Source organism: Pungitius pungitius, chromosome 20 (genome assembly GCF_949316345.1).
Source record: "Pungitius pungitius chromosome 20, fPunPun2.1, whole genome shotgun sequence".
Taxonomy (NCBI): Eukaryota; Metazoa; Chordata; class Actinopteri; order Perciformes; family Gasterosteidae; genus Pungitius; species Pungitius pungitius.
The window spans coordinates 2,579,105-2,590,500 of NC_084919.1; the positions used below are offsets into that span (position 1 = coordinate 2,579,105).

At 47.5% G+C, this 11,396-nt stretch overlaps 1 protein-coding gene across 2 annotated transcripts; it reads left to right on the top strand.

Moving 5' to 3' along the window:
* Positions 1-5,697: 5,697 nt before the first annotated feature.
* LOC119195390 (homeobox protein OTX2-like) lies at positions 5,698-10,730 on the top strand. Of its 2 annotated transcripts, none has more exons than XM_037450293.2 (4): positions 5,698-5,818; positions 7,980-8,213; positions 8,427-8,578; positions 8,903-10,730. In XM_037450293.2, exons 2-4 carry the CDS (start codon positions 8,117-8,119, stop codon positions 9,530-9,532), a joined length of 879 nt encoding a protein of 292 aa, XP_037306190.2. In that variant the 5' UTR covers positions 5,698-5,818; positions 7,980-8,116; the 3' UTR covers positions 9,533-10,730. The 2 variants fall into 2 exon arrangements, with proteins under 2 accessions (XP_037306190.2, XP_037306191.2); XM_037450294.2 differs by lacking the exon at positions 5,698-5,818 and adding an exon at positions 7,778-7,891.
* Positions 10,731-11,396: the final 666 nt, after the last annotated feature.

Here is an 11,396-nt window from a genome sequence, read left to right on the forward strand (position 1 = left end):
CCCCCCCACCCCCCCCCCCCCTCTAAATCGCATTGTTGAGCAAATCCTGCATTAAAAGGAAAGAGTTGCTCTGCATTTATACTCATGAAGACTTAAGTTAAGCCAGTGCCTCTGCCACTCTCCATCCAGCCTCAGTAAATCCGTCCCTCAATGGCGATTGGCTGAAGCCGAAAGGGGGCCATCTTTTTCACACGCTTCCTCACTCATCACCAACCCCCCCCCCCCCCCCCCCCCCACCCGTCTCTGTCCACCTCCTCTCGGCTAGTGTTTACCCGTCACCAAACAATGGCTGGTTACTGGCAATTAAACAGCATTTTCCGAGGAATCCGTGGCACTGGTCTAATGGCATTACTGTTGGATGATTCAATCCCTGAATAGTCAACAGGATTTTGCCTCTCACCAGGAAAATACTGCTTCATCGAATTACCCGTATTACATAGATTTACCCAAAGCTTATGATTCAGGGTTCACAGATTACCGCTCTTCTAAAGATGGCGGGAGAAAGGAGCGATGGGCCCGGGGAGAGCGATGACTCCCCGACGCCACAAAGCCAGGCGCCGCTCTCTCACTGGCACACTCTCCACCCCCCCCCCCCCCAAAAAAAAAGGATAAAGACGACTATGGATTCCCCCCCAAAAACCTTTGTAGTTTTAGACAGATGATTAATTTACCTGGATGCCCAGACTTCAATCCTTTTGTTGTTCTTGCCGGACTCACTTTTTTTTACCAGACGACGCGAGTCTTGAAAGACTGTTGTGACACACACGTGCACACACACACAACAGCACGCAGAGGAGCCAATCCGCACATTGTGGCCTTTGACCTTCCGCGGGTCGCGTCGGCCCGGGCGGCTCGGGGAACCGGCAGGGGGAAGACCGGGCCAAGTCCATTATCTCACAATGAAGGGCTAATTACCGGGCCGGCAAGCCTCAAATCGCTCGGCAGCAGACTGCCTGTCGCTGTCCTCCCGCTCACCCAACATCTTAATTGCTCTTTTATTCTCTCTTTTTTTTTTTTTCTCCTCGCCGTGCCTCTCTCACCGACTCGCTCCCGCTCTTCGCCTCCGCCATTTTCACACATAAAAGCAGGACGCTAATTGCCTGCCATGGAAATATTGGGCCTGTGATTAGCCAGGCAGAGGGGTTTGTTCGGGCCTGGCCTGCGCCGTCTCCACGTCTCTGTGAGGGAGCGCCGAGCCAGCGGTTCGGGGGCCGTAAGAATAGGAAGCGGCGGCGGCGGGGAGAAGTGAAATCCATTTGACTGTCATTCAGATGCAGGCCAGGCGCTGTGAGCACATTGTGCTCCGGGAGCAATTTGTCAGACTGCTATGTTGGCGAAATGGTCACAGAAAATCCGCTTGAACCAAATTACAGGAAAATTAGTTCAGTTCCTTCAAGGCAGAGTTTGATTGCTATCGTTAGCAATGAGACAGTCTAATTATTTGGCCCCCGTTTAGTTTAAATATCTGGACCACCAGCCTGGACTATTAACTGTCAACCTGAATTACCAAAGACAAGAATACTGTGTCATCAAATGCACGAAAAAACAGGCTGCGGCGGCACGTAATTAGTTGATGAATATTCAATCGCAGTTTACGTGAGTTTGTTCTCCTTCCGGACCCTGACTCATAATCATTCTTTAGATCTTTCACTAATAAAGGCAAAGCATAATCATCTAACAAAACAACAGGGATTATTCTTAATAGACACACATCTTGAGACATGGAAATGAGACCCAGTGGGGAAATTTGCTTCAGGGCAACGTGAACGTTTTCTGAAAAACAAACAAACCTTCAACAGAATATCGCCAAATTTAGTGGGCAATGTAGACTAAATAAAGACTGTGAGAAAACAGACGAAAAACACCTCGTGCACCAAAGAGAAATGAGTGTTTCACGACAAAGTTAAAGTTATAAAATCATAAAAAGGCCCAAAAAACAAAATAAGTTTAAAGAGGCACTGATTTGGCGTCTCTGACACTTAGCAGGTGCAGCCTTTTCTTCTATGACTCTTTCTGTCAAAGTCCCTCCTTTGTTACCTTTTAGCCCCCCCCCCCCCCCTACACACACACTTCAGATGTTAGCAGGTTATTTTAGTAACTTTTCTCCTTTCAGAGTCACCTGCCGTTTGACCTCGGCCTGGTCCCGGGACCAGACCAAAGCTTCTTGAGAACCATGGCGGACATTGGAATGCTCTTTCAGACACTTTCTCTTTGCAGTGGTCCCCCGAGCGCTTTGTCCAAAAGGTTGGAAGAGACGGAGGAGAAGGGAGAGAGAGCCTGATGGGAGATGTGGAGTGTTCGGGCAGCGCAGCGATTGGGGTGGGGGGGGGGGGGAGGGGGGGCGTGAGGGGGGTCCAGGTCGGCTCTTCAAAGGCTGGCTTTTTGCATTGTTGGTCAGTCGGGGATTAAGGTCCTCTGTGCAGCAGAATAGCCCCTCTAATTAAAAAGGATAAGAAGGCAGAAAAATAGCGAGAGGCACGGGAGGAAGCAAAGGGAGAGGGGAGAGGGGAGAGCAAATTTGCAGAGAAAAGAAAGAAAAGAAAAACTGTTTTCAGTGTCACTCCTGCAGCCGGGCCCACGGATTCAGGCCGGATTAACTTTACACTCCTCCTCCCTCATTCTCTCCGTCTCTCTCCCCCAATCTCCGTCCTCCATTCTTTCTAAAGTGCAATTCCCAAACTTTGTGCTCCACAGGCTCCTTGTTAACTCGAAAGTACAGTTGAACAATATATTCAAAGCATTCGCGCGGGTCCCAAAAAGCTACATGCACCAATGTATGTTGTCTCCGGTGATCTCTTCACAGAAGACTTCAGGATTCGCCAAAGTCGGTTTGCAAGAAGTGAATTAGTGCGCTGTATGAAAATGCAGGCCACCCTTTCCCCCACGTGTGTGTCTGCGTGTGTTCCTCACTATTTGCCGGCATCACAATGTGAATAGAGCGGCTGTGTGCTGTGCCCCAGATGCCGGCTGACGGTAGGTGGGCTGTTTGCTGTGGGGGAGCCAGGTTGTGTTTTTGTTTGGCCCTCCACTGTCCCCGCCTGCCTCCCTCCCCTCGCCCGGCGGGGAGGGGGGGGGGGTTCCAGGGCTCCCCGGGGGGGGGAGGGCTGGTCCCCACTGACCAATACCCAGGTATGAGGCCCCTCGGTTTGGCTAACACTTGCCGCAGGCCGTGGGAGGTTAACGAGGTACCAGCAGGGACAAGACATTCAACCCTCCCCTGGGCAAACCACAAGTGGTGGATGCATCTCACGCAATGAAGGGCGTGAGATGACGTATAGGCCATGATGCAGAAGTGGGTGAAGACGTGGGGTTAGAAACAAACAAATTCTGCAGAAATCGTACGCCTTTTAAATAAAAAGATGCAGCGTGCTAGCGTGTTCCCAGTTAGCGCGTTAGCTCACCATGTAGCAAGTCGTCTAGACGCAATGATTAATTTCCAACAGCGTCCATGAGCAAAAATCATCAATACGTGTATCGCTTCCTCCGCCAAGCCTATCAATAAATCTATTGATGAGTTCATCCGTGAGTTCTACAGTGCAGATGGTAAAAGATTTTAAAAAAGCAAGCAGTTATGAAGTCCAATATAGTTTACTGTGTTTGTCAGTAACAGATGGGGTTGGTTTGTCGTTGATTTGACCTTGAGACGGACCAACCAAAAAGGTTGTGGATCCATGAGATTATAGTTCCTGATGTAAAATGTGTGTCCCACAAGTAACTAAACTTAAATCACTGGAATAGTATATCTTAAATGAGATTGTATAGCAATAAACGAGAGCATTCAGAGCAGCACACACTGAAAAAATGAGACCAATATAACAAATATGACTTTAGAAGACGATTTAAGGGATAAAAACGCCACAGAAAGGATTCCCCTGCCTCGCGTCGTGTAACCATATGAAACCACCGTCCCCGTCCCCCCGTCCCCCCGTCCCCGTCCCCGTCCCCCCCCCCTACAAGCAAACAAAGAGCCGCTGGAGGAGAGAGGAGGCAGCGCGCTCTCCTCCGCATTATCCGGCGCACCGAGAGCGCGGCATCTCAGTCCCACGATTCTTAGCCTTCGATTCGTCTCCCTGACAGCAGGAGGAACCGTGACTCCTCCAATTGGCCCGCAGACAGGGGGAGGGCGCATTGCCACAGACATTAACAAGCGACTTCACCTTTTTTTTTTTTTTTTTTTTTTTACAACCACGGCCCCGTTTAGCTGAAACGCTCCCCAGGGCTATTAGATATTTTCCGATGAATTATATATCAGAGCTGAAGATGAAAGGGCTGTGCGTGGAGTGAGCCAAGAACACCGCCGTGGGACAACAAGGGGGGGGGGGGGACCAGATATAGAGGCCGCTTGTTTTATCGCTGGGGGGGCAATGGGGAAAACTCCACTTAAGAGAAGCCCAAAACGATTTCAGTCCACTAATGACCAGACATAATAATAATAATAACACGCGACTTTATCTTTCGTTTGAATCCGTATCGATGACACTGCCTTTGTGTAATTGTTATAAAACAATAGGCTACGGCCAGTGGGTCGCTAAACAATAGAGACCATATAAGTCTTAAAAGGGTCGTATTGATTTCGGTGTGGTCTAGAAAAAAGTCATCTGCCTCACAGTCATCTGCTATGAAGACTCCTAATTAGTTCTGTGACCTGCTGCTTGTTCGGGAGCGTCCGTCAGAACCGTCGGTCGGAGCCAACGAAACGAAACCAGTAAATAGTAATAAATAAAGGAGGGAAAAAAAATCTATTTTCAAAACCCAACGAGTCCCTGTGGACACACATTTAAGGGGTGTAATTGGGGAGGAGTGGTTTGAATAAGCATCGCATGAGGTCGCCTGAAGGCAACGACATTGATTTCCATGCGTCGGTCAAGTTTGAGATTTTAGGCTATTTTTGCATTTATGACATTACACTTTTCTAAAAATACCGGTAGGCTTTCTCATTTTCTCAAGTTAGCATTAAATAATGCCTGCTCTAAAAAAAATGGCATATATGTTTTTAATGACTCGCAAGGAGAAATATCATAATACCCCACATACCTGCATGTTTACGATTGTTGAGCATGTATTTATCAGAAAACTATGAATAAAAATTGCAATAAAATGCAATCAACTTGGGACCTTCAGTGGTTAATATCTTGGCCAAAGGGTGGTGGTGTACATTTTCTCCCCCTTAAATCTCCTTTACAGGGTTACACGGAATCAAACCGTGACCGATCCTCGAGGAGTTTTCACCTCTTGCTGCAAAAAAAGAAGAAAAAAAAAACAGTGTTTCCGTTTTGCTGGATCAGCTTATTTTGACAATCAAACTGCAGCTGAACTCTTGATTCCCCCCGTGCACGCGGGTTATACGGGCCGTGCACTATTTGTTGGTCACCGAGCCCCACGCAGGTGCTCGGCTCTCATTGGCTGCTCTTGATCAACGCGCCTATATCGTCCAGGTTGTAAATACGTGGGTCTCCCGTTGAAAATTAAAGTGTAGCGTGCTGAGCAAGGTGAGTGTGGTATTCTTTGTAAATGATAAAAGAAACGGGAGGAGGGCCACCGGTGCTTTTTGGAGCTGATGTTGCCACCACTTTACTCCAAACTGCCGCATCCTTTCACACCTGCCATCACATTTCCTCTCATTTTCATTGGCTGCCAAAAAAAAATAAATCCTAGCAGTCTCTCTCTCTCTCTCTCTCTCTCTCTCTCTCAATAAATGGTGAGAATCTCTTCGTTTTATCCGCATCCAACACGCTTAGTCGGGAGGGAATAATCAGAGAGGCTTGATGTGCACTCTGCTCTGCCGAAGGAGGCGTTTAAAAAAAGACAACAACAACACGTGAGTGACGTATTTACCTTTCCGCCGGTAGAGCAGGTTTGCTGTGTTTTGTATTTTTTTTTTTTTTGAATGTATTTAAAAGTGAGAAGTTGTTGTGTGGGTTAATGGGCGAAAGCCTACAGGGACATAATTGGATAGGCGTGTTTTCAAAGGGAACTTTTCGGCCTCTTCGGGGCTGCGGGCTCGGAGCAAAGAGGCCATTCAACCGAGTAATGGCGACTCCGGATAATGGACTCCAACGTGACCGGCGGTTTGACTGGGGACTCCGGGTGTATTCAGGCATGCAGCATGGATGGAGGGGTGCACACAGAAATAAATACATTAAATATTACATCGTATACTGTCCTAAATTAATTGTGAATGGTTTTGCTGATTAAAAATATTAATATTGACATTCAATAAATAAATAAAATAGTGGATTTGAAGGTCCAAATGAACGTGCATGTGTCCGTTTGGGAAAGTGAGTTGTAGGGTTGGTTGTGCTGGGGTTGGCGGCGGGGGGGGGCAAAGGGGAGTGGGGGGGGGGTTGCGGGGGTCGGTTGTCTGGCAGTCAGCTGGTCTGATAAATACAATGCCAGTCTTTGTTCTATTTTCGTGACGCAGAAAATTAAGGAGGCCTGAATGCGGAGTCGTGGCTGGCGTCCTGTAATCAGGCCAGCGCGTGCCGTTCGGATTATCTCGTTAATTTCTTACAGAAAGAAAAATCTCTCGGAGCCAATAATAATTAATGGCCGGGCGGGGTATTTATTATTGAACGGGTGTGGAGCAAGTGACAGATTGAGCATATACGAGTGGCCGTTATTGGCTCTATGAAGCGAGGGGTCCGGCTAGCAAGGAGAGGCCCCCCCGGGGTCCCTGGGAACTTTATTCTACAGGTAGGAATTCATGGAAACTCTACGGCAGCCATTCGGAATTTATTAATAGAGCAATTAGCTAAACTAAAAAAAATATATATAGTCTATTTTTGCTGTTTTATTTATTTAAATAGCCTATAATGTATTTAATAGAGTTGTATAATTCAAAAGTATTATCTGTAATATCTCATACACGTTTTCGTTATAGATATTTAATCACACATTGTTCATCTACTAAACCGTGAATTTGTCTCGCAAATTATTAATTGGTGAGCCAACTATAGTACACATTTGAATCATTGGTGAAAATCCTCACCAATATTATTTTAAAAATGTATAATAATTTCAAAGAATTGTTCTCTGGTATTTAATTTGGTGTTGATGTACCTTTTGTATTTCCAATAATACAAAATCGTTCTGAACGTTTTTACTGTAAGACGGTTTTTATTTTTTATGCTCGATACCTGGAGACAAATTTAGTGCGCGACCTCCTTGTGTTTTTTTTAGATTAAGTGGTCCTCTCTAATCAACACTTGAAGATAGTGTCACCTTCCAAATCTAATTACCGGGAGCGATTCATTAGGAAAGGGGTCGAATGGCCGCCAGGAGTGTCAATAATATGTCAGAATTCACTTCGGGGAATTCCTCCATGTTTCTGATTATTTGCGAAAGTTTAACATTTTACATTTTAATGTCGTTGTATTTGAATGTACAAAGGCTTTTAGTGCGAACCTGTGTGTAGAAACGAAGATACTCGGTTGTATTTGAATGAGCGCTCAGTTTGCAGTATTGGCCCCTTTGTTTGCGCCCTTAAAGTCTTTTGTTATCAGCATTACTTATCGGTCAACAGCGGGCTTTGTTTCTGCAAATGGCCCCCCAATCAGCTGTCTATTTAGCTTCGCCTAACCTGTGGGTATATGCTAATTGAGAGCCTGGTTGGGGCCCTGAGAGTGTGCGCATTTTAACGACAATGTTTTGTTTTGGTGGTTATAGGAGAAGGAGGAGAGGAGTGTGTTTGGGGGAGGGGGGCGGGGTTATAGTAGCAGTTATGTGTGTGTGGTGGTTGGGAAGGGAGAGGGTGGGAGGGGTGGGGGGTTGTGGCGTAAACGCCTGTCAGCCAGACAGAGCATCCTCAGTCCAGCAGGGACAGCTGGGGGTCTCCACTCGCCTTTAAGAGCCCTGCGACTTCGAGGACGCCCACTTCTGTAAAGCCTCCGCGGTGCGTAAAGGGCTGCGCGTAAAAACTCCTCCGCGGACCTTCCAACGAAAATCAACAACCTCCAAACCCATCCTGTGTCCTGCTCCAGGTTGATCTTCTGGACGAGCTGAACGGCGAAAAGGAGACAAGAGAGGATTAAAAAACAGCAACAGCAACAACAACAACAACAACATCCAAACACTTTTCTGTCCGATTTGTTCCTCGTTTCTTCGTCCGGCCGCCAGCATGATGTCGTATCTGAAGCAGCCGCCGTACACGGTGAACGGACTGAGCTTATCTAACTCGGGAGTGGACCTGCTGCATCCCTCCGTGGGCTACCACGGTAATATACACCAGGCTGCCACCGCTTGATGAAAAAAATACGTTTCATAAAAATACCATCCAAATTGCGTGATTCGCACACATTGACAATGATCATCAGCTATATTATTTACCTTGATAACTGGCTGATGAACGACTGTTTCTAATTCAAAGTCGTGTTTATAATTGAAATTCAAGTAATGAAAGCGTTTTTTTTTTTATTATTTTCCTTCAGGAACCCCTCGCAAACAGAGGAGAGAGAGGACGACCTTCACCCGGGCCCAGCTCGACCTGCTGGAGAGTCTGTTCAACAAGACGCGGTACCCGGACATCTTCATGAGAGAGGAGATGGCCCTGAAGATCAACCTGCCTGAATCCAGAGTCCAGGTGAGACCTATACGGCGCAAACCAATCGGTCCCCGAGAAGCGCAACCAGGAGAAATGAAACCAGGCTCTCCCCGAGGCGATGCTTTGTACTTGGCTGTGCTTTAATCGTATTAGTCGGAGATGAGTTCGACACTCACTTTATGAATATCGTATAAAGCCATAAAATATTAATATAATATAACGGATAAAATTGAGCAATTATGTAATTACGCGATAGATTTTACTTGTAGATATGTGGCTTTTTTTAAAGTATCTCTACAGCAGGAAACAGTAATGGGGCAGAACATGAATTTAAACGCATATATATATATGTTTTTCCACCAGGTGTGGTTCAAGAACCGACGGGCCAAACACCGCCAGCAGGCCCAGCAAACCCAAAGCGGCGCGCAGAACAAGGCGGTCAGCAAGCCGGTGAAAAAGAAGAGCTCTCCGGCCAGAGAGGTCAGCTCGGAGAGCGGAGCCAGCGGGCAGTTCACGCCGCCCCCGAGCACCGCGCTCCCGGCGGCCGCGAGCAGCAGCGCGGCACCGGTGTCCATCTGGAGCCCGGCCTCCATCTCCCCGCTCTCCGACCCGCTGTCTACCTCCTCCTCCTGCATGCAGCGCTCTTATCCCATGACCTACAGCCAGGCGTCGGGCTACAACCAGGGCTACACGGGCTCCTCGTCCTACTTCACCGGGATGGACTGCGGCTCCTACCTTTCGCCTATGCACCACCAGCTCTCCGCCGCGGGCTCCGCCATGAGCCCCATGGGGGGCAACGGGGTCTCCGGCCACCTGAGCAACGCGTCGTCCCTCTCCTCCTCGTCGGCGTACGGCGCGGCGGGGCTGGGCTTCAGCAGCGCCGCGGAGTGCCTGGACTACAAGGACCAAACGGCCTCCTCGTGGAAGCTCAATTTCAACGCGGACTGTTTGGATTACAAAGACCAGGCGGCGTGGAAGTTCCAAGTGTTGTGAGGGGAGAGAAATGGAAATTGGAAACAACAACAAAAATAAATAAAAAATAATGGACAACCTACCTACCCCCCCTCCACCACCACCCCCCCCCCCTCTCCGTCCCCCCAAGCTGCGGGCAAATAAATAAAAAAAACACAAGTTTGGGGAGCAGCAAGTGCGGCGTTTTCTCCCTCCTCCCCCCCCCGCCTCCTCCGCCTCCCCTTCCCTCCCCCAACACTTCGGGCCCCATCTTCTACCTCGGGCAGAGCGGAGCAGGACTGCCAGCCGGTTGTCTCACTTGTTGGGTTTAACTTATTGAACATTCAGACTGACTTCTTCCCAACTTTGATCAAGGACACGGAACAAATGTGTTGACCAAAAGGAGGGGAAAAAAGGATCAAAAGAGCGAACGATCCATTAAGCCTAACTTGGTTGAGTGTGAGGAATAGGTCAGGGTTTTTTTTTTTTCTAAGCTCCTTAAAGACTCCCTACTCTTGTCTTTTTATTTTGTTGGCACGCTGAAGGGCCCCTTTGATCAAAGTGTTGCGCATGAGTGTGTGTGTGTGTGTGTGTGTGTGTGTGAGAGAGAGAGAGAGAGAGAGTGAGAGAGAGAGAGCAGCTCTGACATGAACCTGGATGCACTATTAATTTATGATAAATGTTTAAAACTAGTTATAAGAGACAATCAGTCTGTCGGCGTGTGAGCATAAAAGGTCACTTGAGTGTTTTTTTTAATTATTCCCCCCCCCCCATGTGTTAGATATGTTTTTTTTTTTTTTAAAGTGTGATTCTTTGTACCACATGTATGCAATTCTTTGCTTCTTCGCACCACAAACCCGAGGATTTGGATAGATCTATTTTCCTGTTCTCGAGTGCTGAAACTGATAACTTATTATGAGGACATGTTAGTTGAATGAAAGAAGGCAGAGTGAATCAAGCCAGCGGCGAGCGAGGCCCACTTGAGCTGTAAAGGCCCCAAACACACTAAATAACAATAAAGATCACATGACCTGACCCGACACTGTGGCTGCATGTGTAAATCCATCTAAATCTCCTGTTTTTCTTCATGTGTTCACCCCTTGTTTCTGCACCACACACACGGAAACGAGGAAGGATGGGATCCATCCACACGTTTACCAAGTTCTACTCTTCTTTATTTGCCATAAATCTTAAACGTTTAGAGTATTGTTAAATTGAATCCCAATGATCACCAACGTGAATGCCAATTAAAAAATGTCAACTCAGTACGGGAAGGAATGTGAATTATGTGAGACATGTTAATCCCACCTCAGAAAGAGGATAATCCCACATTTTTATTGACGGTTCACACGGAGGGACGTGGAATGTGAGTCCAGAGCAAACTGAAACGTAAAGTCACACAGCAAAAAGAGCAACTGCACAAATACTTGAAACGAAGGTTATTTTAGACCAAGTTGCACCATTGATCATCACATATAAATGACTATGATCCGAATGTTAAAGCGTTGCTCCGCATGCTTTGGTCAAAATGAGCTCGGTCAAAACCAACGTCAACCCGCAAACCAGACATCTGTTGGAGGGATTTTGATTAGTCCCGCACAGCACACGTGCGTGATTTGAGTGGACGTAAAGCCAAGCGGCCTCTTCGGGGTTTTTTTAGGGTGCAGCATGTGAGCCCGAGCAGGTCCGTGGGCTCGTGAGCGTGGATTAAGGGAGGAGGAGGAGGAGAAGAAAGGCTCGTGCTATCGGTCTAATTAGGACGTGACAGGAGACGTCAGAGAGGCTTCTAATAACTCTGGCGTGACTTTTTTTTGCTGCCGTTGAAGTGCTTTGTTGTCCATTTGACCCCCAATTAGCACCAAATGACACCAGCAATTACAGAGCGACGGTCTGTGGAATATCACTG